This window comes from Aspergillus brunneoviolaceus (genome assembly GCF_003184695.1).
Source record: "Aspergillus brunneoviolaceus CBS 621.78 unplaced genomic scaffold BO95scaffold_3, whole genome shotgun sequence".
NCBI classification, from domain to species: domain Eukaryota; kingdom Fungi; phylum Ascomycota; class Eurotiomycetes; order Eurotiales; family Aspergillaceae; genus Aspergillus; species Aspergillus brunneoviolaceus.
Genome location: NW_020290733.1, coordinates 200,776 through 227,337, shown reverse-complemented (window position 1 = coordinate 227,337; position 26,562 = coordinate 200,776). Strand labels below are relative to the sequence as shown.

The window sequence follows — 26,562 nt, the reverse complement described above, 5'->3', positions numbered from 1 at the left end:
CATTGAACATTTTGAGTAATCACCTCTTGTACAGCACAGTATACCCTGTCAATCCAGGAGACTCACCACCTGGCACTGCGCTCCAGAAGACCTGCCTAATTGGGGATAGAGGATTGGCTGCACATCAGATCAGGATTGGATGCGCACAACCGATAGGCATCAAGCATTTTTTTCCTTGTCCTTCTTTTCATATTTGACTCTCTTGGTGTTGCTTTTTTTCATCTCCCATCTTCTTGTCCCATGCTCATCCGGAATTGAACTCCAGACAGCCAAGCGTAGAATGGATAATTAGGTCTCTTGTTGAGCCGAGAGAAGAGAAACTGTCTTAATAATGCCTTCAGTCCTAAGTTCTTTATTGGTTATAGCTACCTTAACTAAGGTCCGTCTCAAGAACCATTCCTACATGGGTTAGTTGAAGGTCATGGTGTAGATAACCGTTTCCCGCCCAACCCCTCATAGACCCATTCCGATTCATGGTTCTGGGATTCGACGGGTCGAAACCAATGCCGAAAGAGGTCAACTCTGTAACCACTAACCATCCAGAATACGAGTGCGAATATTTCAGCAACAATGCTGTTATTGTTATGTTATTGTTATTTGCTGTTGGCATTGTTGTTGGTATTGTTATTGTTATTATTGTTGTTATTGTTGTTGGTGACAGTATTGATGATGATAATGATGATGATGAAATGGCCGTGCGATGTAACTGGGAAGAACCGGAATAAACAGGGAGGGGTAGAAGTGGGACACAACAAAGCTGACCTGGATCTGACCTGACCTGATCTGACTTTTGTTCCTCTTCTTCCCTTTCTTCCCCTCCCCTCCCATTCCTCTTTGTACTCAGGACCATGTATCCTCAATCCTGCCCGCGGCTACTGGTTAGGTTCGATAAGATGGGGCCTTCGGAATCGGCACAGCTCGTTAGTGCCTATTCGCAACTACTGGGCCTTAATCAATCTATTTACTACCTAGTCAACGATCGGTCATGTCCATACGAAAGTCAACCACCGTCAGACCGCGATTAGTTAAGATTTTTGTTTTTAGCGATCTATAGTGGCTGGGAGTTGTTGCATCATTCTTCTTCCTCGAGACTCCTCGTCCGTTCGAAATGTGACCTTTTCGCAAGTGCGGTCGCTGCTGTTGCTGTTTGCTTTGCAATTCCTGGTTTTTTGATGGATGCTGCCTGCCTCGGGACTCTTTCTCTCATAACCAGTTATGAGAATCCCTGTGCATGATAAAGGGCTCAATGAGTGAATGAAGACCTAAAAAGCTCTCCCGTGCCGTCTGTGTTACCGAGCCAGAAGGATTCTGTCCAGCAAAGCGAAGTGGAGGTTTGGGAATTGACTGAGATTCGTTCCGAGGCGGTCAGCCATCAAACAACTGCACCGGCAGCAGCCTTGTCGCCTGAGGTATGCTACCCAGTACGACTGTTGGCTCGAAATGGATCGAGGATCAACCGAAAAAAGACGAAAAATAAACACGAGTAAATCACTGTGCATCTACGGATATAGAGAACTGAGACATTGAGAAACGGAAACAGAAAGCTCTGCCGATCGATCGAGAATCCCCTCGATTTGAGACGATCGCCCTGCGTGGAAGAAGTAATCATGAAGACCACCACCACCACCCACCACATTAACAGCTGCTGGCTTCAGCCTAGATGAAGGGGTGGCGGCGGCAAGCCAAACGCACCTTCCCCCTCGTCGCCAAGTTCCACGACGGTTCTGTGCAGATGAACAATTCAGCCTCTTCACCTGTGCCCGCGATTGACTGCCAATCATTGACTTCCATGCAGAGAGCCTCATATGGGTGGAGCCTCTTTTCGGTTTAGGCTGGCTGGGTCAGCCTCGTGGACGTGGCATTATTCTTTTTTTTTTCTTCTTGTTTCAAAGGAGGGGACCGGAAGGAAGGAATGATATTCGAGAGATGAACATCAATTTTTCTCGCAAGTCTCCAATGTGGTAGACTGCTTTCTTGTGTGTAAGGTTCATTCCAAGTAGGAGTCCACATTACCAGCAGATGTCAATAGAATAGTACCTAATTAGGGTCTCCTCTTTCCCGGCAATTGTCAGTCTCTCAGTCGTGGGGAGACTCACCCCACTTACCTCTGTTTGCCTGCTGCAGTGGCGCGTCTGGGAGTCAGCTTTCAGTCACTCCCTCAACGCTTCTTCAGGGCCTCCTCTTCTCCCATTTTGTTTTGACGCAGGTGGAGCCTCAATGCGAATTTGGGACAACCCCCGGAGAGGTTGATCATCGTGATTGTGATTCTCATGACGGGCAGTCAAACTTTGTTGCGCGCGCACACCCACCCACCATGTAAGTCAATGGGGATGCCAGATAGAGAGAGAAAGGGGAAGAACGAGAGAAAAGAGGTCAGTCAATTCAGGATCAGCCAGCCAGCCCAGCCCAGCCAGCCCAGCCAGGCAGACAAATAGAATAGGGTCATTGCCAGTCAATAACTCGTAGTCGGGGAGGGGATAACACAATACGAGAGAAAAAGAAAAGGAAGACAGACGGGTTAGCGCACTTCTAATCGCATTTTGGTCTTCTACATTATTCTTATGATTGCTGCTCCCTGAGTCTATTTGTGTCCACCTTATGGTCATAGCTGATTGTTGCGATGTTGTGGTGGTGGTGGTGGTAGCTTTTGGCAGGACTAGATGCTACTAGTGTAGAAGCAAGAAACTTGTCCTGTCGTTTGTCTCTTGTGTTGTTTCTCCACCCCGTGTCTTTTTTCCAGGCCGGGCTGGGTGTGGAGATCGACTTTCAGTCAGCGCGGCTTTTCCTACGGTTCCTTCTCCTCTTCAATACTCCCACCCCGAGTACGGAGTACTGTACCACGGCTTGAACGGCCTCGACTTTTGAACTGAAGTGAAGTGAGGTAAGTTAAGGTCGCTAGTTGTTGACTGACTAGACTAACGACCCAGTTAGCTCTCCGTCTCCGTCCTATTCCATTCCATCCTGTCCTGTCCTGTCCAGTCCCATCCTGTCCCTCATCTCCTTACCCCATTCCATTCCATCCACTCACCATCTATTCTCATCCATCCATCCATTCACCCGTTGTTGTGTGGGTTTTCTTCTTCCACTTCTGCTTCTTTACTCCTTCTTCACCTTATTCCCTTTCTTGCTTCTTTCTCTTCTGCTTCTAACCGGATCCTTCCTTTCGGTTCTGCCGTTTCCCACGCTGCGGTTGCTGCTTTTGTGCTCTTGACCGCTCCGGCCGTACCCTGAACCTTTTTTTTTCTTATTCTATCCTGTTTTATCTTATCCTATTTTATTTTAATTTCCTCTGCTTTTTTCTCCCTTTCCCCCTTTCCCTTTTCATTTTGATCTACCGTATTTCATTTATTTTTTATTTTTCCAATTCTCACCTGCCAAGCGCGTCATAATCCCGCTGGCTCGAACTATCAGCTATATCGGCCACTATTCTATCGTGTCTGGATTACTACCGGCCACCACTATTCTGACTTAATTACCTTTACCTTTGTGCTTCTTCGCTTTTGTTGATTTTCTTCATTCTTCTGGTCCTGATTTGCGGTACTCTTCTGCTCCTCTTCCTCTTCTAGCTGCTGCCATTGCCTATGATCATCACTGCAACTACAACCACAATTACACCGGCTACTGCTATCACCACGAGTTCCGCCGTTGCCGTTGCTTACTCCTGGCGCCGTTAGACGATGATTTTCTCCTCATGACCTGATGCTCGCTTACTTGCACCTACTCCTCCTCCTCCGCCTCTTCCTCTTCCACCTTTCATCAGGCCAGAGTGACATCGTGACCTCTTCTCATCATCACCATCATCACCATCCCCCGCTTTTGCTTAACTGAACCAAACGACCGCCTCTCGGGTTGTTAGACGATTCGGGTTCTCTCCAAAAGTCCACTTCCACGGCTTTTTAACTCTTGTGCGGAAGATCGTTTGATCTATGCGCCCAGTGCAGTGCAGCCTTGTCTTTCGGAGTGGATTTCGACGTGCGGTTGATTGACTTCCGCTTGAGCCTCATCGCTTGGTTCCTGAGGCTACCCGACTTGGGCTCTGTGACAGCAGCAGGTAAGCAAAATACTTGGCCGTTTTCTCCTCTTTGTCCTCCTCGTCCCACCATCCTCTATCACACAGCCAACAGAGAGAGGAAACCACAAAATTCCTATTTTTCCAGAAAAAGAAAGTGAGAGAACTCGCTGTCATGTGAATCCCAACATTCCTCCCTACTATATCACTGGCTTTCACTCTGGTCCTCTGGTCCTCTCTTCTTTTCTTGCTCTCTCCGTTTCTCAACTGGCTTCGCTTGATCTGCACCCCACATCCATCGCAACGGGTCCAAATAATGTGGTGTTCTCCCAAAGTGCTACAGATCGGATCTTGAATCATTGGTTCGATCCTCGCATGTTTCTTCTTCGATGACTTACCGTCTATCTCCATCTCATTCCTTTTCTCTTATCCGAATCATGCTCGGTTTCTGGCTCCAAAGGATAGCTACCGTAGATCGCTTGCCTCATCTTTCTTGTCAGCTGCATCTTTCATGTCCTACACGCCATCTTGCTAGGGCCTTACCCGCGCACATACTAATCAGATGACAGTGCATTTAAGCCCCACAACGCGACCCGTCTGCTGTGCTCGCGGGAGAGGTTAAAGACCTGATTCACTGCCTCCAGCGTGGGCTTGCATTGCTTTACGCGACACAAGGCACCAGAAGAAATATCGACAGACAGTAGGCTAGCGCACCTGATGCGCCTCAAACCACTGCATTCATGACAGAATCATACGACCCAGATGAAATCCCTGGTTCCCCCGGGCTGAAGGCCACCCAGGTTGATTACTCACTCAAGGATTCGCCTCCACCCTTTGGGGAACCGCCGCCTGAGGGAGACGTTGCTAAACCTGCTGTGGACGATGTGGCACCGTTTTCGGGCAGTTCCCGTAAGCGCCTGCCGGAATCTCCCAAGCCCAGAACACTCGAGGGCAACTCGGTGCTGATCAGACATTTAGAGCCTAATCGACCTGATATAGCCAATTTCGAATATCAACATGGCTTCACTCATGAGGCGGTAACTGATGAATCCTTTGACAAGCCTACTAAATTAAGGTCTAAACTGGACAATGCTTTGCTGCCAGAGCCATGCAAACCCACGGAGACAGACAGCTTGAAAGCTGCAGCCACAGCCAAACAAGCGCTCGATCTGGTATCTTTAGATATTAAGGAAGACCCGAGGGAGAATGCCCAGTTCGGATTGACGCCAAAAGAACCTAGTCATTCCCCGGAGCAGTCGTCTCCTAAGCAGGAGCAACAGCTCACGCCTCCCAATAACAATAATATCTCATCACTACTATCGGATCCTCCGCCACGACAGGAAAGGAAGCTGTCTGACCCCGACTCCCGCTTGAGCAAACTACTTCTCGTCAACCCTTCGACATCTCCAGGCCAGGTTCTACCAGCGCTTCACTCTTCATCAACCGGGAACTCTGTCGATCATAGCCTCCCTTCCCTCCAAACTGCATTAGCGGCAGTCACGGATGTACCGCCAAATCCCGCCGTGCGCATCAATGGCTCGTCTTCTTATACCCTGCCTCCAGTACAAGCTTCCTCTCCAGTCTCAAGAACAGACTCTCTCTGGGATCACCAGCGCATGGGGCAGTTTGGCCCTCCCCCGCAGGTTCCGCCCAGCCCATATTCACATCTATCTCCTGCGAGCTCGAAGGAAATGTCAACCATGCCGTCTCCTGCTTCACAGTCACCGTACTGGAGGATCAAAGAGATACCTTACCTGACCTCCCCATATGAGGTAGCACCCTCCACGGTCAAGAGTCCGGCGACAAGTTATCCGACCCCGACGGATCAGACACCTACAGGGTCCTGCGACCGATCGTTTAACCCCTCTGCGCAGGCTAATGGGCCTGTACCAGTTGGGACATATAAATGTCGTCATCCTGGGTGCACGGCACCTCCTTTCCAGACTCAATATCTACTCAAGTAAGCGTCTGCATGACCCCATTCGACTTGAGACCACAGACTCAACGGCTCCACAGTTCTCATGCGAACGTTCATTCCCAAGACCGTCCGCATTTTTGCCCCATAGAAGGCTGTCCTCGTGGACCAGGGGGCAAGGGCTTTAAACGGAAGAACGAGATGATCCGTCATGGTCTCGTCCACAATTCTCCCGGTTATGTTTGCCCTTTTTGTCCAGATCAACAGCATAAGTACCCTCGACCGGACAATCTTCAACGGTAAGGTCCTTGTCTACCGAGAGTCAATATGAACGCGCAACTCACAATCTAAACAGACATGTCCGAGTCCATCATGTCGATAAGAATAAGGATGATCCGGCTCTCAGGCAGGTCCTGGCCCAGAGACCGGAAGGTAGCAACCGCGGTCGGCGCCGCCGCACCAACGCTCAATGAGCGACCTCCTCACGACCGTCGTGAGAACCCCTCTTCCCATAAGTGCAGATTTACTGTTCAGATGATATTGCATTAGCGACAGCGCCCGTGTTGATTCAGTCTTCGGGAAGGTGGCTTTCTCGAACATGATCCTGATGCTGATGAGTCATGCTGGGAATCACGCAGCCACTCTTACCCACCGCCCGCCACCCGTTTCCCCAATTGTCGTGTCTACTGCACATGCATCATATGAGCTCGTCCCGTCTTCTTGATACTCTTCTTTTAGTGATACCAGATCTTCTTGGAGTTACTCTTGACACTCTATCATCCATTGTCCTGCGCGACTTTTTCCATGCCATTCGCTTTATTTCTTACCTTGCATATACACCTTAGCCTCGTTTGTTGCTGAATACCTTGGCGAATTATGGTTCTTTTGTACAAGATTTGACCTTATTGGCGTTCTTCGGGAAAGCTCGCTGATACCTTTTTTGATTCTTTCTATTCTCGATCCCTCTTCGGTTCCTCTGCTGCTCCCAACTTTCTCTTTGCGCCTCCCACAGCACCTTCTAGTCTTCTTCGTAAAAATATTCCCCACATATACATATAGGAGCTCTGGCGTCGATCGAGGTTTCCATAAGCAACATCCTTCAATTGATTGGATTCTATCTTGACTAGTAGTATTGAGTGTGATCCTAGTAATAGCTGCAGAAGCGAAGCAGCGAAACCAGAAAAGAAGGTCCAAAACGGGGGGTCCGAGAAGTTTGTTGGTCTGGACTTTCTGTGTTGCTGTCTCGTTTCTTGAATTGCGTCAAATATTCCCTCCCCCCTTTGCATTTTCAGGTATTTGCACAACTAGTCAGCTAGCCTCGGCATGAAAGAAGGGGAAAACCAAAAAAAGCCTTGTATCAAAAGACGACACTCCAGAAGAAGAGTGAAAAGAAGAGCAAAAGGCAGGGGACACGGGACACCCCACAGAAGGGAGAAATTACACTGGCAAGATGTGCTGTGTAAAAGTTTCTATGGGTATTGTAGACATATAAAGTGAGTAGCAGAAGGCTTGATAGCGCAGCTGGGTAGAGTACAAGCGACCAAATGGTTTCAATCCCACACACTGGCCCGCAGTGAGTTTTAGGTGTGTTGAATAGGGTTGGTACTAAGGACCTCTGAAGTTGGTATGGCTGTCTTTCTTTCCCGGGGGGGGGGGTTTAAAGGTTTGAAAGTCCCTTCCATTTTTGTTAAAAAGGTGATGGGAAGGAGAAGGTATCATCAAAGTTGATTGAGGGGTCTGCATTGCGCACTGGCGATGGAGTAGAGCTGCTCGTGTGTGGAATGCGATTGTTGGTTTTCTGGGTATGTTGTATGGTAGTGGTGTGCGGGCGTTGGTCTTGTTACGCCAGGAGATAATAATGTTGTTGTGATGATGATGATGATGATGACGACGATGACGACGACGACGACGAGGAGAATACCTGTCAGCCCACACACCAACTTCCTGTGAAGGAGGGTGAGACAAGGGAGGGGGGAGGGGGTTAGGCCAAGTCCTGCAGGCCAGCCAGCCAGAAACCGGAACCACACGTCTTCCTTCCTCTTCAGTCAAAGTCACGGGATGAGGCTGAAAAGAAAAAGCCTCCACTTTTCCTCAGCTGGGGGTACGCGCCCTCACTGCACTACATACTTCGTATGTAATCATGTTTGTATGTCGCTGACTGGCTCCATTCTAGCATATTCGGACCCTCCACTTTCCACCCACCTCTCCTAAGTGTTTGTCCCCTGGGGGCGAGAAAAGCTTCTTGTTCCGGAAGTTGTATCGAAACTAGAAACTGCCCCGCCCCCTTCCTTGAATATGACGACTGAAGAAGAGACAGGAGACCTAGGGAGAGAATTCTCTCAAATGTCGCGCCTCTTATGGATCCTTCTCACATGATCCTTCATGTTATCCATTCGGCTGAACACCCGACGACACCCGTCCCACTCGCATGGGATTTCGGGGTTATGTTTCGCTTCGTGTCGATCCCGGTCTTTCTTGCTGGAAAACCCACCCCGCACGGCCTGTGGACAACCCTCGTAGCGGCAGAACAGGTGCTTGCGATGTCGGTTGTAGTGTTTGCGGAGGTCGCAGCCACGACGGAAGAGGGCTTGTGAGGAGCACCCTGGGTAGGCACAGCGCCATGTTCCGTCGGGGTTGGGAATGCCATAGTTCGTCAAATCTCGATGGACGTGGTGGTGATTGTGAGGGTACTGGGAGCGTGGTGGTGAGGATGAAGAGGAGCATGGAATGGCGGCGGTGGCGTTCTCATCTGCGAGGTGGTGGGGCTGTGTTGGGGGTTGTGATGGGGGCTCATCGAGGTCGAAGTCCAGATCGAGATCGAGATCGAGGTCGAGGTCGAAGTCGCCCGTTGAGGTGGAGATAGGGGTGAGTTGCTGTTGAGATAATGTTGGGTGGTGCTGATGGGGTGATGTGAGGTGATAGTCTGCTGCTGTGTGTGGTTCTGGGGTCGGTGTATGTGCCTGGATCTGGGTTGCTGTCGGTGTGGCCCAACTCCCCGGGCGCACAGAGTAGACTCGATTAGATGTGTTTGCCATTGGATGTGATGACAGTGGTAAGTTGGGCTGGGTGGATGATGTCAAGAATGAGGGCGTATAAGGCCCCTGCTGGAAGAAGACGGCCTCCATCCCTGGGTTTCTGCTGTGGGGTTGGCTGAGTGCGTATCCCAGGTTTCCAGGCATCCCATGGACGGCTGACAGAGAAGCCTCGTGGAAGGCTGCCGCTGGAAAAAGGTGCGGCTGCATCTGCAATGACATGGCACTTGGGATGTACGAGCCGGGTGGTAGCAGCACCTGATTGTCCATCGATCTCTGTGAAATCATTGTGGAAGGCTCTGAACGAGCAGAAGCTCTATCATAGATTGGCTTGTGCTAAGTATGTATTTTGTTAGGCCACTTGCTTGAGTGATGGGAATCTTAACTTACAGTTGTATCCTCGTCCATGGAAACGTTCTCTCAGCAACGAGTGTGTTCCATGCAGCAACAGAAGAACAATTACTTTCATCAGGGCAACAATTCTGGTTAGTGCTTCTTCATCGTCTAACTTCTTTCGAGTTGCGGCTGGAGGAAAAAGGAGGTCCATATAAACTACTGTCTTTCTAATGTTCTGTTCTCGAAGGAGTATCTCGAATGTCAGATGTGGCTATGCATATGTCGAGAGCTGACGGTCAATCCGGTTAGCTGAGCGGGAGTCATTCCGAATCTCTGCTTAATAAATTTCTTGAAGTTTGATGCCACTGTGTCATTGGTTTCGCCGGACGTTGACGCTGTCAGCAGCTCTCGCACTAGCCTTGAAACTCGTGATTTAATATCGACAACATCTATGGGGTTGATGTATAGTGGGGAGTTCTGCCAGGTGCATGATGTAATAGGTCATTCCACTGCGTTTGAAATCCAACATTGCAGCTGACTTTAAATTGCCGGCCGGTAATGTCCGTATGACATCTTCTGTTGGAGTATACATAGTTGACTCCAATGACAAGAATTTCAAATATTGGCCAATAGCACCACAGACTAGGGGCTCGGACTATTGCTTTCTGGGCATTGTTTCATTTGTTCTTCCCAAAGCAGATCTTCACTGCTTATGTAGGCATTACTATCGACCATCATGGCTCGAGATTGGCTACCTGATAGGGCTGAGGTGCATAGTCATCGTGTGAGAAAAGCCACAGTGCGCGAATCAGGAGTATTCATATGCAGCTGGCGGAGTGAGGAATTCACTCTGTTGTTGAAGCATGGCTTGGGTCGACTCCGACCCAGTCAGGAAAATCCAGTCGTTTGCTGACAAGATAGCTCGGGCTAGAATGTAAGCTCACAGACCCAGGACTATAGCTGCGCGGTAGTTGAGTATGCAGCACAATATGCATGCGGCATTCGCGTGTCGTGGGAGGCTCCCTGTCTAGGCAGAGGTCTCAGCCTCAGGGAGGGCCGCGGACTCACCAAGTCCCGCATAAAAATAGAGAATCGAAAAGAAAGTATGAAGGACAGGGGACACCGAGGATGCATCACAAACGGAAGACAAAAAAAGGGATAACAAAAATGCGACTTCGAGTCATGGTTCTGCACGATTTCTCTGGCCGTTGCAGGTGGGACGAGACCAACAAGCTGACGTGAATGGTTGACGGTATGCTTAGGCCCCCCACGCTTGCAAGGCTGGCACAACTCGACTACCAAAACGGGCAAGCAAGTGGGCGCTATTGGACATGGCTGAGATGCAGATCTCTTCTGCTTACCGCCAGATGGACCATAAGCCTCAAGGAGGAAATCCCTGCTGCAGCATGGAAGTTCATGCCATGTTGCGCGATTCCGCAGCGTGACGATCCCCAGATTGGCGGGATTGTGGAAGGGAAGCCGCGCCAAAGGATTGCCGTCAGCACGGAAGGGCTGATAAAGAGCGGTGTCGGCACCCTCGCTACTGTGCATAGTACTGCGTCCATTGCGTCCACTGCATCCGACCCTCCCTATCCCCCGGGCTGGCCCTAATCGGCCTGCAGATCTCGGCGGTTGGAGCGTATATGTGTCAAGGTCATGTTACATCCAAATTATGGTATGTGCCGTAACCTGGTGCAAGACATTATTCCAAAAATATATTCTATCAATCATGGAGCACCGGTGGTTGAGTCATCTCTGGACCACCTTCAGACGTCGAAAATGCTCTCAACCACCCATCTCACAATTAAACGGCTTCTCCGTCATATATTCGGCAGAGATTCAAGCGTCTCATACATATTCCAAGAAATCCCGAGCCTCGGTTGGGATCTTATCGTTTCGCGAAACTTGAGGCACGACAAACGGACAGAGAAAATTGCAACCAAGGTAAGCAGGGACCCGCCACCAAAAAAGCTCCAAACAAAAAAGCAAATCGCGATGTATCCGACTTGCGCATCCAATACGCTGACACCAACTGCTCACGGCAGATCGTTGGCTTGCGACAAAAGCGGCGTTCTATCGTTTGCACCCTGTCCTTTATCCTTATCATCCTCTGCATCCTTGTAAAGGATGTAGTGCTGCACGATGAAAATGACGTCAAAGAAAATGGTCACGTTCGATAAAAGGAACTTGGCGGGGTTTCCGGTGATGCCGCTCCAATCGCCCTGGAAACTCGAATCCATAATCAGTTGCGCAAGAGACAGAATACCGCCAGAGAAGTCGAAGAGGATTCCTTCGATACTCCAGCCATAGGTGGACTTGCGCTTATAGTTCACCCATGCCTGAGGTACGTATTTCACGATGGTGATGATCAGTTTCACATATGAGAGGGCGTAGATCTGATGGAATCAGTCATCAATCCGGACTGGTTTTGTGATAGTACAGTTGCGAAATTTCAGAGTACTCACAACATCGATCCAAGCCCACGAGAAAGGATCGAGTCCCCCATTGGGACTATTGGCAAGAACAATCACCACGACAGCGCCCACGCCGACGATCGAGCCCCAAAAAAGACCAGCGACCGGTTTGCTAACCCGTTGATACCGAGAGACCTTGAAGCCCCAGATAAAGGGCCAGAACTGGGAGTAATAGATGACGCTGAGAACGACAGCATGAATGGCGAAAGCGAAGTCATTAAAGCGCACCGTAGCGTCTTGTGCGAGAGGATGGCGGGCGGCATATTGTTCACGAATAACAGGAGACCAAAGGAACGCAGAAGTATAGATCGTATAGCAGACGAAACCTAGAACATTGATCGTAGGAAAGTCTATGGCTAGACCGGTGGTTGAGCGTCGCCGGAAGTTGTTGAGCGGTTGGGGATAGAATGACGCGGACCAGCAAAGCGTGCTATGCCAATCAATAAGCCACTGAAAAAGTTTCCGATATACCTCGACAGAAGAATTTCTGACGAGACTCCTATGTGAGTGTGAGACATACTAGATCCAGCCCAGAAGGCTATGTTCACAGGGGTCAGTAGTGTTTTATCTAAGGACCGCTGGCTGGTTGTAGATAAGGAGAACACCTACCGAGAGAGAGCTCTGACGAATATCTCGAGTTGAGAAGTCATGGTTGGAATTTCGAACACTTTAGATAACCATAGAAAGAGAGAAGAGAGTTGTGAGAGAAAATTCAGGTCAAAAGAAGGATGAATTAGATCCAGGAGATACACATATTGTCTTTGTTCGAATTGAAGGGAGAGGGGGGAGGGGGAGCGAAGGGCAGGGATCACTTGATCGCAGCGCGGACGATAAGATGGATAAAGTGAGATACTGAGCAGATAGATAGCACGCGATCGATACAATGCGCAGGCGGTCCGTGCCGGCAGATGGTCGAGGACTGCTGAGTCAGCAGTGGTTGTCTGGGATATGCGCTGGCGCACTAAACCCAAGAAGGAAAACCGTTGTTGCTGCTGCTGTGCTGTGCTTGTACCTTGCGAGCCGCGATCGCATCGCATCCCCAGCCAGCCAGCCAGCCAGCCAGCCAGCCAGCCGTTACTTAGCGGTAAGTCCACTAACTAAATAAGCCCAACCCTGCCTGCATCTCGATCAATTCCCCTCCGGCGGTTGACTAAACTTGTCCTCCCTTCCTGCGTCTCGCTGACGGCTACCCACCCCCCTCCATTGTTTTCTCCTTTACATCCCTGGTTCTGGACTCGTCATTGTTTCCGTCATTATCTCCTCTCTTCTTGACCACTCTAACTATACTAATCTCGGTTCCATCCTCCACTTCTCACCGCCAGCGCTTGTTGCAGAGAGTGAGCTGGACCGTCCATCGTCCCAACTTTTCCTCCGGAAACTCCTTAGAAGCTACGCGAATTTCCCGAATAGCTTGTCAATCGGCCGGAGGACAAATCAGCGACTCAAGTCAAACCCAATCTTTCTCCGTCGGCGCATGGTGCATTCTTCGGAGTGGGGGATCTCAATAGATCTCCTTCGGTAGTTCCGACATTCCACAGCATCTAATCTCGCCGTCTGTTGCAGGAGTCATCGATCTCGGCCTGACATCACCGGAGGACAAACTCATTGACAATCATGGCGGCGGATTCGGGGCTCACGGCTCCCGGGAGCAGTACGTACTCCTCGAATACGTTACATGTGGGTGATGGGACATGGGACTCGGAGCGCGACACATTCCTGCTGCCCAACTTGATGGGGATCAACTTCGACACGATGCGATACAATGGTAGGTGCAATCCATACATGTCTCCACATCTGCTAAAATCTCGCTTACCATGGGCGCTAGGAATGGGGAACCGATTCAAAGATATGCCCGAATACCATACGCTGATCATTGTTCACGGTGTCATCGCCACTATCGTATTTCTCGGTCTTGTCCCCATCTCGGTCTTGATTGTTCGATATTATTCGCGATGGAACCCATACTGGGCATTCAAGTTGCACGTCTGGTGCCAGGTTCTGACCGTGATGCTGAGCACTGTTGTGTTCGTATTTGGCTGGTTTGCTGTAGGCCCCCGACGGAGTTTGACGAATCCTCACCATGGAATTGGCCTAGCGATCTATGTCTTGGTGTGTTTCCAGGTGTTATGGGGCTGGCTTGTTCACAAATTCGAAAGAAACAAGAGGCGCTCTCATGTGCCGCTAAAGCTTGTCGTAAGTAGACCAAGCAGTGACATCTCCGATGGTCTACATGAGGGCTAATCGATTGTTAGATACATCGTTGGATTGGCCGCGCTTTGACAATCTTGGGAATTGTGCAAATACCACTAGGTCTCACTCTCTACGGCTCACCCAAAGTGCTTTTTATTCTATATGCGATCGCCGCCTTCGCGCTTCTGGCAACATGGTTTGTGTTATCCTACCTATACGATACTGAGGGCTATCACATGGAGGGGGATTATGAAGCTCGTCGTAGCTACGTGTCCGGCCCTCCTGGTCCTGAAGGACACCCCCCTGGTGGTCTCGGTCCTATGGCTGGCGCGGGAGCAGTAGGCTCTGGGTTGGGCTCACTCTTCAGAAGACGCTCGCGAGGTAAAGACCATGAGTATGATGATCCGCACCCGGCTTATCCAGAAGAGAAATACTCCGATGGGGGCAGGCGCCGAGGACGGTGGGAGGACACGCTGCTCAAGCTGGGGGCTGTTGGCGGGGGTGCATGGCTTGTGAAGAAGTTTCTCGACCGAAGGCGCGATCGGGATGATGATACGGAGTCTGGTCGTTATAGCCGGGCTCATGGACGCAGCGACAGTATAACAGAGGAAAGCCTAAGTCGAGTGGAGCCAACGCAGCGCACGCCTCTCAATCGGCCCCCGAGTCGGCCTCCAAGCCGACCACCGAGTCGACCAGCTAGTCGCGCTCAAAGCCCAGGATCATCGTACTACTACGACAGCACCTACCTGTCATCCGAACCTGCACGCAGACCGTCACACACGCTTCGAAATGCTGTTCTAGGAGCAGGAGCCTTTGCTGCATTAAAGGGTCTATTCTCCCGTCGCAAAGCAAATGATGAGCAGCGCCGAGTAGAGGACTTGCGTCGCCGCGAGATGGAAGATGAAAAGTTAGCTCGCGCGAATAGTGGGCGACGGTACACTGGAGACGGCTATTACCCGCGACGAGGTCCAGAGTCGTTCACTGCCACTGATATTTCGACGGAGTTGACACATCCACCACACCGCCCACCACCTCATGGGGAATCTGTTATCTCTGCTGTGCCTATGGCGTCAGGGGCGGTTGATGGCGCGCGCTCAGACCTGCCTCCGGCATCAGCTCCTCCGGTCCCGCACGATCTGCTCTCAGAAGCTCCACCTCCTCCTCGACACGATTCGGGCGACTTGGCAGCTGGTGTAGCAACGGGGGCGACTCTAGGTGCTGCTGCTGCCTCCTCTGGCCACCGGCATCGCAGCAGAAGCCGGCACCGCGATGATCATGTCGACTCACCCCCTGTATCCGTCAAAGTGAAGATGCACAACGATGGCCGCCACGTCACGCTCAGGAGATTGACCGACGAAGAAGCTGCCGCGAGCCGGGAGGCAAGGCGCCGGGAAAGAAGAAACTCACGCCGCCGAGCCGGCAGTGCAAGCTCCTTATCCGGCAATGAAGGGGGCAACTACGACCGCTGGCGTCGGGTCGAGGAGCTGGAACGTCAACAGCAGGCGCAGATGCACCGAGAGCAAGCCGCAGCGGCGGCGGCGGCTGGGGTTGGAGCATCTGCGGCCCCCTCATCTAGCATCCCCGCGACATACTATGCGCCTCCTCCGAACATGACCAACTTACCTCCTCCGCCTCCGCCCCCTGTACCCTCCAGCCACCCCTACGGCGCAGCCAGCATCACATCACCCGGAACGGGAACATTTACCGGGACCGAGGCCAGCGAATACGCGAGCAATCGACGTCGTAGACGTGCGGAACGAGCTCGTGCACGTCAAGAGAGACAGCAAGGCGTTGAATTCACCTGAGAAAAAAAAGACATATTGCGTTCTCTCTTCTTGTCTTTCCTTTTTTTTTGTATAGCAACGATATGATACTGACGATCTTATGTGGTAGGATTATATCTCCGTTTGTCGATTTTAGTACCTCTTTTTGTTGACGTGTTGATGTTGATGTTGATGTGATGTTGATGTTGATGATTTGGTGTACATGAATTGTTTGTGTGCGAAGTACCCCCCAACTCCATCCGGTTTACCTTGGGCGGGTGCTGTTGCTTTTGTGATTACAGTAATAAATGCATGTGATGTGGTCAGAGGAGGTGCCTGGCCCTGGTCGGAGTAAGCAAGCAGAAGAAACGGGTCTTTTTATAACGATAGATCCCTTCCTAGAGGTCCCTTTGGTTGTCAATACGCACACAACAGTAGCGTCGCTTGGTGGGTGATTGCAGTCACCCCTCGGGCGAGCAAGTCGGCCAATTGGCACTAGCTAGCTGCCGGGACATTAAAAGAATCAGTAAGCCTGCGGGTACAGTACAATCGAGACCAAAGACTCAACCACAGGTAGAGCTCGCAGAGGACCGACCGTCAATCGATATCAAGATTCATCATCTAGGCGTGTCAGTTGACTGCGAAAGTCACTCAGCAGGCGGAATGAGGAAGCTTCTCTTGTAGAGATCGTAGTCATAAGGATGGTAGTATGATAGGTCTCGTCCCATCGAAGGAAATGGGATTGGGTCAAGGTCCGGTCTCTCTGAAACAATCAGGAATGCAATGAATAGACGAGACAAAGGGCCTAATCGAATTCGTCAAGATTGGGCATCGCAAGGAGGCGAACGAACATCAATGTCTCCGAGTCGGCGGAGAAGTTAGCAAGCACTACCTTAAACTTATTTGCCTTTGAGAACACTTAGCCACATATAAATTCTCACTAGCGATCTCCCTATGGCATTTCGTTGTCGATTCGTGATGAGCTTAACTTGCTTGCTCTTTTCGTCCGTTGGAGTTCAATCTTGTCGGGACTGCAGCTGGCTCGGATTCTAAGGCGACTGCAGGTGAATGCTTAAGGTTTTATGCATTGAGCTACAGATTGTTCGACGAGGTAACAGATGCATGTGATAATCGGAATCTGCTATTCTTTTCTCGGTTAGACTTCCCCATGACTATTAGATAGCTCTCGACATAAAGTCTATTCGTCGGCAGCCTTGTCTCGATATCTAATGGTCATAGGTTCAATAGTCATGAATCAACTATGTAACAATCTCACAATGAAATAATAATAAAACCCTAGCTCTCGTTCTCATTGCCCTTCCTCACTGAGACCCTCGTTTTGATTGAACCTTTGTGCTTGACTCGGTCGATCGACCAAATGCCCCTCTTCCACACCACTGTATCTCTCAGACGCGGTCAGCTCTGAATGAATACATTGACACCAACCTTTTCCAAGAGAAAAGTAAGAGATACTACAGCGAAATGCAGAAGTAGGTGGAGCAATCCAATCACTGCACATGGGGCTGCAGAGCCTATGACCTGGAGGAAAGCGGCATTGAGGAAAGACACAATCCGCAGAAATAGAAGTGGAACAATGACGTCAACCCTAACAAGATGTGCCGTGGACATGTACGGAGAAACAAAAGTATCTTTTAGACCGTCGCGGCTCTTAGCATAGGTCTGCGCAATCGGCCGAGTGACGTGCACATGGAACGAGCATGACATTGATTGAGATAGCAAGTCCCGCTCAGATCGCTGCCCAATTACCAAGCTGACAATAGCACACTCGTTTTCCTTGGTCTGTAGCCAGATCGCTCGGAAGGGCTTGCGGATATACGTCTCCAGCAAATCACCGATTGAACGCCGTCCATGTGGCAGGGTTTGACGATGACCGTCAAGGGCAGGGAGCCGAATATTGTTACTTGCTGCGCTGTCTGGTAATCCGAGGTTGTGACGGAAGAGTGACTCATCGACAATCGGACACGGTGCCGGCCATGGCACTTCCGGGCTATCTTTCACAACGTAGGTTGTCGTCTCTGGACATGGTAATATTAGACGCGGAAGGACATGCGATGATGGGGAACTCTGATTAGTCCAGGGTTTCTTTATTCGCATTATTGAGTCATGTCCCTGATACCGTCTCATCGATAGGTTGAAAAGACGCAAAGAAGCCCTTATACCCTGCCGCGGTGCTAGCATCTGAGGATCTGTGCCAAGGGACTTTCTTCTCTGGCGCGTCGTTCCGGGATCAGCCACAGATGAGCGAACATGTTCGGATACAGTGAAAGTAGGAACTTCGAGCTCAGAGAGGAAAGCCGGCTTTGGTGGCTTGGGGGGCTTTTGAGAGAGCTCGCGATTGAGACTTTCTGTACGACTAGGTTCAATAAGAACGCCATGTATCGCGCTCACGGTGGGCTCGTTCAAAGTCAATTTGGTCGGAGATGATCGGCTTTCGAGATCGCATAGTTCATTCTCCTTTGTAGACCCGGGGATTGAGATTGATGAGCTACGTTGAATTTCAGGCTCAATCCCTATGTCCTTTGCATTGTATGTCGTGACTGAGGAGGAATTGTTGTCAACGTCCATGGGGAAAATCTGGAATATATCGGTATCACGAGAATCATTCCTCTGCAAAGCTGGGGGCACCTTGAGATTTTCCAGCCCGCTGGAAGCGACGCGGTCGAGGGAAGACTGGGGGGATTTCATAGACCGCAGGTCGGAAACAAGCGGCAGGATGTTGGGTTGTTTGTGGTCGCCAAGCTCAGGTTCGTAGACCAGGGAGCTTGAGGCAGACAATACTGACTGCTGGGCCATCGTCAGCAAATATCTGTTGCAGTCTGCGCACTCAGGATTAGCACGAAACTAGACAGAGGGGAAGCAGCGGAATGCACGGAAGGAAGTTCGAGGGAGTGCTCCAGGAGACTCGGACTGAAATCCAACAACCAAACTGGGAAGGAGCGGCCGGGAAACCGAGGAGTCCAAGAAAGTCTTAGTTAGCAATAATCGTCAGTGGAACTAATGCCACACAAGCCTTCAGTGGGCGTTGTCTTCAATTCATGCAAAACAACATTTCAAGAGAATTGGCTTAATTCTACAAGGTCAGGTGGAAGGTCGCGACTGGATATGTACATCAGGTATCTATTTAAGGTGGGCTTGGAGGGTCTCGAGAACCTGGTCATGGCGTTAGCAGACAAACTCGTAGTATGACGAAGCGGACTCGACCTACCTCAAGCTCGATCTTAGCCTCGGCAATATCCTGCTCGCTGCCGCTGCCGCTGGCAATCTTCTGGGCCTCGGCGATCTGGGAGCGGACAGCCTGAAGTAGACGAATGACTACATTAGTCATCTGGCGACGCGACATAACAGGGTGGGAGGGACACCTACCTCAGCGCTGAAGTCCTCAAGGGGGTAACCCTCGACGGCGTTGATGCTCAACTGGGAGTCAGGCTGCACAACGGCGAAGCCACCGGAAACTATACAAGAAGACAAATACGTCAGCCAGGCTCAAAGCCAAGTAGCAGCTGCGATCCAAGCAATGTCTGTTTGAAGTGGAGGTAAAGCGCCGGGTCTCGATAGAAATGGTCGGACGTACGGAAGAACTTCTTGCTGGCACCACCCTCCTCAACAACCTCGACGAGACCGGGCTTAAGCTGCTCGATGGAGGGGACGTGGTTGGCGAGGACACCCATCTCTCCGGACTCAGCAGGGATGTTGACCTGGACACTGGATGGAAAGACTCGTAAGTACGGGGCGGTCAAGGTTGAAAGAGATTCGTCCAATTGCTCGGTCGATACGGGAGTCAAGGGACCACATACACGCCAGTGGACTTGAATATAGTCTGTTTGAGAACAAATTTGTCAGTCACTGAACATCATGGCGGACGCAGCGGGTTGCATAACAGAATCGGAATCGTACCTGGTGAGGCAGGGTCAAGGAAAGCTTGATCTTGTCGTTAACAGCCTCGGCGTAACCTCTGCGCTGAAGAGGAACGCGGAAAGCAGAGGGACGAGCCCTGAGAGCAGAGCGAGCGAAGCGGAGAGAGCTCATCTTGCAATGGACGGAATGGAGGTGGTGGTGGTGATATCCCTCTTGAACCTGGGTTGAGAGTTGCAAAGGTCGAAGTCGGATGCCGGTTGTTCCCTAGCGGCTCCTCCGGTCACGTGGGGGGCCCGCGCGACAACACCGCCAACGAACCCGATGATTTGACCAAGTACGTATTCCGAACCTGGAACTGACTAGTGGACACGGTATCTAGCCTCTACGCCGTCATCGGATTTGTTCAGAATCTGTAACGGAAGGCTTACACTCTGTAGATATTACTCAATTTCAATCTATCTCACAAAGATCAGCACAGACGTGTGTTCTGTCATCCGCTGCCTTTCACAATTTAGGGCCATGAGTCAAAGACGAGTACCAGCAAAATTCCAGTTGTGATGGCGCAGATGAGCCCTCTTATTAACTTCTGGCAAGGCAGGTATCCTACTATGAAAGTGCATGTTTAAATTAAAAACCGTCCGTGAAGCCTTCAACATGAGCGCAGGCCCAATTGCATACTTCGAGATCCATAATACTTTTATAGTCACGTGATATGGTATTTAGCCTTGGCTCGGCTATCATAACAATGTTTCTATAGCAGGCCAGGTCAGGCAGCTGTATCAGGCATCGAGAAGCAGTCGACCACCATTGCTTCTGTCCCGCAACTCACTTAGAGAGCAGCAACCTCACATCAATAATGTTTGGGATTCAAACCAACAGGATGTTACAACGGATGCGCAGATTCATCTCACAAGATAAGATTAGTCATCGGTTGCGGGTGTTGATGCCTCAGGCGCATACAACATACTTCGAGGGTCCATGAACGTCTAACCCAACCTCTAGTTCTAACGGATCTGATACAGAAGATGGAAAGACGTCAAGAATAAGTGTAATATGTAACATAGATAGCACTAATGTTGTTCCCCTCCACACGGTTATACGGGGAATATAGGGGGGGAAGTCAGGCAGTAGAAGCAGCAGCAAGTGAAGTGATAGCTGAGGCGGACACGCTAGCCGTGCTCGGTAAGCGAAATCCCACACTGAAAACCAGCCCTAGCCGAACCTGCCTTGGGGACTCTGGCCTTCCGCTCAGTTCAGGATAACCTCACCCGCCAACTCCTCGTCAACCGTCTCCCAGTTGCGACAAATCCGACAAGATGGCGAGTATGTACACCCCTGCTATATGAATTTTTGTCCCAGGAAAAAAAAAAGACGAAGAATTCAACCGTCCCAAATATCAGCATCCCCCCCTTGGGACCGTTCGCCATGTTTCTACAGGTCCATTCGGCAGCCGTGATCAGTTCACTGACATGATTCTCCCATACAGAGTCCAAGAACGCGTCTCAGCACCACAACAGCCAGAAGGCTCACCGTAACGGGTGCGTACCCTTGAATCCCCATCGAACCAAGTCCTGAAAGAACCACACGAATGTACGAATGGAATGGAGTGGGGAGAGTCGCTATGTTGGATTACGGCGCGATTGTGGAAGGAACCTCTCAACCATCGTTGTTCCATCCAACACGACAACAGCGCCTTGACCGTCGCCATTACCATGAGATACAACACCGGAAACACATGAATGCAAAAAAAAAAATCGCTGACCTTGTCGATCTTCCGCTCCACAGTATCAAGAAGCCCAAGACCAACCGTTACCCCTCCCTCAAGGGTGTTGACCCCAAGTTCCGCCGCAACCACAGACACGCTCTTCACGGTACCGCCAAGGCTCTGGTACGTTAACCCAGCGAGTCCCTCGATCTCCTCACATTCGCTACCCTCCATCGACCCTCCCGACCTTCGATCTGCGAGAAGAACGATCTGGCTAACAACTCGAACAGAAGGAGCGCAAGGAGGGCAAGCGCGAGGTCGCATAAATCAACTAATATAGAAACGTTTTAAAAAGAAATGAAAGCGATTTGAGTTGGTTGATCTTTCTTTTGCCAAAACGCCCCCGCGCACCATGAGTGGGATCGTCTTGTCTTGTCGGATTTAGCCCAGACTGGTCCTCACCCCACCCGGCTACATGTTTTCGCAAACGGTTGTCACATAGGAAAGGAAATTGACTGGTCTCTGCGGGTATACTTGAAAGAGCGAGTCGTGCTCTTCTGCTATTTTTCTTTTCCGTCCTTGCCCGCATCGTGGTGAGTGACGGGTTTTCCCCACAAATTCGGTTCGGGTCTTTTTGCAGACCGGAGTCGGAGATCAGGCATATGTGTGTACAGCTTCGTGCTTATTTTTCCATGCGCGCTTGCTGAAGGATTATTTTAACGTGCCGAGAGAAGATCCCATGCCCTCCTGACTTCCAATCACCCTTGGCCTTTTGCTCTCCGTGGGTCAAGGGTGCATGGACGGAGGGCTACATCCCCAGTAGACTGATGTAGAGCTATGACTAGTCAATTTATTGAATTTGTTACATGATTTTATCTATTCATATATGTATCCTCACATGATACGCGCCAATTGAATGCTCCACAAACATAAATGTTCACCGACTGTATACTATGTCTTCCAGACCACGAGCCTCTTATCGAACCCTCCACTAACTAGCCATTCCTCCCTCAGAGCTCTGCCATCGGAGCCTGAACGCTCAACCCAGCCGGCCCAGATGGCTCTAATCTTACACCCTGCCTCATGGCCATTCTTCAAGACAGTAACAATCTTACCGGACTTGGCCTCGAGTCCGCGAATAGCCCCATCATCGCCATTGACCCAGACTCCCGAGCCATCCGGCCGCCACACCACCTGCGGGGTCGAGTACGCCGTCTGCGGCGCGAAAGTGTTGGCCTGAACCATGATGGCAGCATCCTCTCGGTTCTGAAGCGACAGCGCCGCAAGCGCCTGCGCAGCCTGCGTCACCGGCTCCCTCGCACCCACGCCATCATCACCGTCATCCTCACCGCTCCCGCCCAGCGTCCCCTGCGACGGAAACAGCAGCCGCACAATCATGACCTTCATGTGAGGGAGCGTGGACGTTGCAACCGCAAGAAGGCCCGCGTCATGGGGGCTGAGGGCCATGCACGAGGGGGAGAACGCCACCCAGGCGTTCGAGTGCGGGGCCAGGTTCTGTCTCCCGAGCAGGACACACTCGGCCTGCTGTTGCTGCTGAGGGTGGGTTGTTTCTGCAGCGGTGGGTGCTGCCCGTGACCCTTCTACGCGGTAGTAGTAGATATACGTCGAGTCCCGTCTGGAGACGAGGAGAAGAAGTTCCTTCGTGTCGACGTGGCGGACGAAGAGGATGGATTCCGGGTTCGTTTGCAGGGAGATCTGCGCCACGGGCTCGCCGATGGTTACTGGGGTGTGCTCGTCGACTGCTGCAAGGCTGCTGTGGCTGCTGTTGCCGCCGCTCAGCTGATAGAGGAAGACCTTCGAGTCCCAGCCCGCGGTTGCAACCCACACGGTCTTGTCGTCTGCCTCGTGCGCGACCACCTTGACCGCGTATTTGGCATGGTCTTTCCGGCGCTCGACGACGCTGGCTCCACGCTGGAGAAGGAGATGGCCGGACATGCTGGTCAGGAGCAGGAACTGGCCTTCTCGGATCGGCGTGTAGGACAAGATCGGCGACTCCGACGTGCCGGAGAAGGACCGCACGAGGTCGTTGCCGGCGGAGGCTTGGAACACATGGAGCTGTTTGTCTGCTCCGGTGGCCACCAGGATGGGTCCGTCGGACTGCCCTTCCCTGTCGTCGTGTTGCCAGTGCTCCACAGAGCAGGATAGCAGATTGGATGCGGTTGGCGTCTCAATAATCGTGGGGTTGGCCGGGGCTTTATATACCATATATTAGTGATTCTGTTCGCTTGACTCCAGCGGTTTAAAGATGAGGGTGACATATACCAGGCACACTCCAGAAATCCTTTCCCTGGTCGCTCTCGTTGTACCGCTCAAAGCTCACGCTCTTATCAAACGCTCGTTTCTCGTCGAGCACGCTCTCGATGGTCCAGGAGTCCTGCTCGTTCTTTCCGCAGATTTGTCCCGCATTGGCTGGCAATCCCGCTTCGCGGAGGAAGGCATCGAGGGTCTCTGTGTAGTTGTGTGCGCGCAGAAAGCGAGCCACAAGGTCGCTCGCCAGTGATGAACTTTGCGCTTCCAAAGGCATTGTTTTTTTTGTTATGTTTGTGAAATGCGGGGATAGGTCAGGCAGTTGGGGGGGGGGGAGGGGGAAATATATTTCTGACATAAGTCCGCTCCAACGGCTAGACCCTTTTCCAACAACCATCGAGCTCCGTATCGGTTTGAAACGTCTTCGTGCTTTTTTTGGAAGGGTTGAAGAAGTCATATCATCAGTAACTTCATCAGATTATTTATATCTCAGAGATGGGTATAATATCGAGCTTCCAAAGATGGGATTTGTCATTGTGAGGGAAGTGCGAATCGCGAAACACCATCCCAAGGCATCATAAGAGACTAAATGATAAGAATATTACAAAACGAAAATGCAAAAAAAAGCCTTTCCTTCCAGGGGTATTTTCTAACATAGAATGCAGAATGCCTCAGCTGAACATGTCCTCCGCTCTCCGTCGAGGACCTCCCCGTCCTTCGATCTTCTCCGAAAACAACTCCTTGCCGGCATTGGAATTGAACTTGGATGGGAAAAGCTCTCGAACAGACGCCCCCCGTCCCTTGATTGAGATACCGCTTGCTGCACCACGAACAGACATTCCTTGATCATCCCGACCTTGACCTGCAGCTCCACGGATGTTGAGCCCGCTCGAATCTGAGTCGCTAGGGAAAAGCTCAACGTTCTTGTTCTTTCGTTGCGGCTGTATGTCCTGTGCTCCATCGACGAACGGTACAGAAATCCGCCGAGCGAAAAGATCAGCTGTCTCGTCCGCAGCATCTATCGCATCGGATCGGCGATGGTTGCTGTGCTTGCTGGGGAAGAGTTCTTTGACCGTCTTGTGCGGAAAAAGCTCGCGCGTGTTCGAGTCGCTGTCGCCGGCCTTGGAGGACGGGAAGAGCTCCCGGCCTTCATTGCGACGACTGGGCGGGGGCGAGCGCTCACGAAACTGCCGGCGGGAGCTGGGGCGATCTGTGTCGACGTATCCCCCTTCCATCAATGTATCACGACCCGGTGAAGCACTGCGGTTGCGTAGACGACCCGAAGAGCCTCCTTCATCCTCGGGAAACAGATCCCTTGGCCCTCGCCTGCCACGTCCGCGAGATGGTTCGGAGCGGTCGGCGCTCACTGCCCGCGTGTCATCATACATGTTGACGCTGAAATTGTCGTCAGCGTCGCGGTCCCTCCGCCGCCGCAGTTCCCGACCATCGAATCTCCTTCGTCTGTAGTCGCCATCGCTGCTGTCACCACCGCCGTGCTGACGTCTGTCCGCAAACTCGCGTCGGAGGCGCTCCCTGGGATCATGCTCAGGATGCATGAGATAGAACCGACTGGCTTCGTGCGCGCGTGGCTTCTTCCGATCCGTTATGACAGCTGATCTGACCTGGAGCACGGAATCAGGGTGCGAGGCGAGGAGCTTGGCCGACCGTAGACGTAGAGCGGGGTATTGAGTCACATCCTCCTCGTCATTAGGTTGTGTAAGTGCCGCCAATGCCTGGAGGCCGACCTCTGGCGATGAGTACAAGAGGTTCGCGGAGGTGTCATCGATCCATTCGACACGGCTTGGTTCCTCAATAGAGAAGTTCTCGCTTGCGAATCTCTTAATATCGTCGGTTGTCAATTCGTCAACACCGCGTATGTGAACCTTCTCGTACTGTCCGTCTGAAGAAAGTACATCGACGGCTTCGTTGGTGGTAGCTGTTGCGGCTGTTGGGTCCTGGCAACACGAAAGAGTGTTAGGCGGTGTGGCATTCGCAATGGCTACTAATTAACGAGCGCGACTTGACTTACGATATCGATGTGCTCATCTTCGGGGAGAGGCCCGAGATCAAGGTCCATATCAATGTCCATGGAGGCCATGATGGTCGAATGTGCTGTTGAAGACAAACTTCGGCGAATCGCGAGAAGGGTTGTTGCGCAATGGCGATCTCCAGCGAGGGGGAAACTGAACAATGACAGACGTGCAACAGGACCTGTATGGTTTGAGAAAATAAGAGGTGCTTCAACTTATGCTTCAATAAGTTGCAATAGGCAACTCAGGGGTCATAAACTGGAACGAAGACGGGCAGACAGGAAACTCCACTGGTCGCAAACTGAGGCCGACATGAAGTCTACCTCCACACCGCCCGGAGGTTCCGTCGGCGGAGCTCCACCGAAGCCATCCTCGATTCTATACATGCCTTTCATCTCTTTCATTCGTCTTTCACTTTCACTTCAATCACGGCAGCTTACTTCTTCTCCAACTACTAGCTATCATGCTCTTTTAGAGCTGGCAGACAACACTTCTTTGATTTAGACCTCGGGTTAGCTTATTGAGCTTGGACCTTCCATGTGTTCTGGATTCAGTATGGGACATACTACCAACGCCACCGGCCTTAAACGATATTGAATGGTTGAATTGTTGTTCAGGATGAATGAATCCTGGCCATACCCTCGGAGCAGTATATGCTAGTGAGACTACTTCTCAGAATGACTACATATTCGCTGCAGTCTCAGGATGCTGAAAGGCGATGTTACCGACTGCTCAATCGACTGACTCCTTTCACACAATAATGACTAATTTACTGATCGACGCTCCTTTCTAAGTGAGACACCATACCACCAGCGTCAGATAAGACAGGGTATAGCCACCGTACAAATGCTATCTGCATTGAGCATGGCCCAGAACAAGGTCAACTACTGGTCTTCACACCTTCAGCGGCCATCACCACCTAGGATCACAGACTGTGCTTCCTATAATTCACGCTGTGTCTTAA

General features: G+C 51.2%; 10 protein-coding genes across 10 annotated transcripts; 3 read left to right on the top strand and 7 right to left on the bottom strand.

The window, feature by feature from the left end:
* Window positions 1-4,627: 4,627 nt before the first annotated feature.
* BO95DRAFT_114002 (uncharacterized protein) lies at window positions 4,628-6,636 on the top strand. The gene is made up of 4 exons (XM_025580393.1): window positions 4,628-4,918; window positions 4,988-5,969; window positions 6,026-6,223; window positions 6,280-6,636. Exons 1-4 carry the CDS (start codon window positions 4,750-4,752, stop codon window positions 6,395-6,397), a joined length of 1,467 nt encoding a protein of 488 aa, XP_025447318.1. The 5' UTR covers window positions 4,628-4,749; the 3' UTR covers window positions 6,398-6,636.
* Window positions 6,637-7,957: 1,321 nt separating this feature from the next.
* Window positions 7,958-9,427, bottom strand: BO95DRAFT_438052 (putative C2H2 transcription factor). Its single transcript, XM_025585413.1, has 2 exons — window positions 8,098-9,427; window positions 7,958-8,025 (listed from the first exon to the last, which is right to left on the bottom strand). The coding sequence occupies exon 1, from the start codon at window positions 8,957-8,959 to the stop codon at window positions 8,264-8,266; it is 696 nt and encodes a 231-aa protein (XP_025447317.1). The 5' UTR covers window positions 8,960-9,427; the 3' UTR covers window positions 7,958-8,025; window positions 8,098-8,263.
* A 736-nt stretch (window positions 9,428-10,163) lies between these two features.
* On the bottom strand, window positions 10,164-11,267 carry BO95DRAFT_113776 (uncharacterized protein). The gene has a single exon (XM_025580392.1). It carries the CDS (start codon window positions 10,841-10,843, stop codon window positions 10,247-10,249), a length of 597 nt encoding a protein of 198 aa, XP_025447316.1. The 5' UTR covers window positions 10,844-11,267; the 3' UTR covers window positions 10,164-10,246.
* On the bottom strand, window positions 10,947-12,599 carry BO95DRAFT_438050 (putative L-cystine transporter). Its single transcript, XM_025585412.1, has 4 exons — window positions 12,376-12,599; window positions 12,287-12,304; window positions 11,758-12,196; window positions 10,947-11,688 (listed from the first exon to the last, which is right to left on the bottom strand). Exons 1-4 carry the CDS (start codon window positions 12,414-12,416, stop codon window positions 11,329-11,331), a joined length of 858 nt encoding a protein of 285 aa, XP_025447315.1. The 5' UTR covers window positions 12,417-12,599; the 3' UTR covers window positions 10,947-11,328.
* Window positions 12,600-13,380: 781 nt separating this feature from the next.
* Window positions 13,381-15,761, top strand: BO95DRAFT_449136 (uncharacterized protein; the record flags this gene model as incomplete). The annotated part of the gene is made up of 3 exons (XM_025587930.1): window positions 13,381-13,531; window positions 13,592-13,959; window positions 14,019-15,761. The coding sequence occupies 3 exons, from the start codon at window positions 13,381-13,383 to the stop codon at window positions 15,759-15,761; spliced, it is 2,262 nt and encodes a 753-aa protein (XP_025447314.1).
* Window positions 15,762-16,524: 763 nt separating this feature from the next.
* Window positions 16,525-18,533, bottom strand: BO95DRAFT_510346 (uncharacterized protein; the record flags this gene model as incomplete). Its single annotated transcript, XM_025591346.1, has 3 exons — window positions 16,525-16,626; window positions 17,487-17,755; window positions 17,900-18,533. The coding sequence occupies 3 exons, from the start codon at window positions 18,531-18,533 to the stop codon at window positions 16,525-16,527; spliced, it is 1,005 nt and encodes a 334-aa protein (XP_025447313.1).
* A 324-nt stretch (window positions 18,534-18,857) lies between these two features.
* On the bottom strand, window positions 18,858-19,766 carry BO95DRAFT_510345 (F1F0 ATP synthase subunit delta; the record flags this gene model as incomplete). Its single annotated transcript, XM_025591345.1, has 6 exons — window positions 18,858-18,890; window positions 18,946-19,035; window positions 19,104-19,192; window positions 19,312-19,442; window positions 19,535-19,557; window positions 19,635-19,766. The coding sequence occupies 6 exons, from the start codon at window positions 19,764-19,766 to the stop codon at window positions 18,858-18,860; spliced, it is 498 nt and encodes a 165-aa protein (XP_025447312.1).
* Window positions 19,767-20,911: 1,145 nt separating this feature from the next.
* On the top strand, window positions 20,912-21,626 carry BO95DRAFT_458705 (60S ribosomal protein eL29; the record flags this gene model as incomplete). Its single annotated transcript, XM_025588588.1, has 4 exons — window positions 20,912-20,918; window positions 21,082-21,133; window positions 21,381-21,483; window positions 21,591-21,626. The coding sequence occupies 4 exons, from the start codon at window positions 20,912-20,914 to the stop codon at window positions 21,624-21,626; spliced, it is 198 nt and encodes a 65-aa protein (XP_025447311.1).
* A 579-nt stretch (window positions 21,627-22,205) lies between these two features.
* On the bottom strand, window positions 22,206-23,869 carry BO95DRAFT_403360 (uncharacterized protein). Its single transcript, XM_025583920.1, has 2 exons — window positions 23,584-23,869; window positions 22,206-23,513 (listed from the first exon to the last, which is right to left on the bottom strand). Exons 1-2 carry the CDS (start codon window positions 23,843-23,845, stop codon window positions 22,252-22,254), a joined length of 1,524 nt encoding a protein of 507 aa, XP_025447310.1. The 5' UTR covers window positions 23,846-23,869; the 3' UTR covers window positions 22,206-22,251.
* Window positions 23,870-24,101: 232 nt separating this feature from the next.
* On the bottom strand, window positions 24,102-25,865 carry BO95DRAFT_510342 (NCBP3 domain-containing protein). Its single transcript, XM_025591344.1, has 2 exons — window positions 25,598-25,865; window positions 24,102-25,523 (listed from the first exon to the last, which is right to left on the bottom strand). Exons 1-2 carry the CDS (start codon window positions 25,664-25,666, stop codon window positions 24,240-24,242), a joined length of 1,353 nt encoding a protein of 450 aa, XP_025447309.1. The 5' UTR covers window positions 25,667-25,865; the 3' UTR covers window positions 24,102-24,239.
* Between the last annotated feature and the right edge of the window lie 697 nt (window positions 25,866-26,562).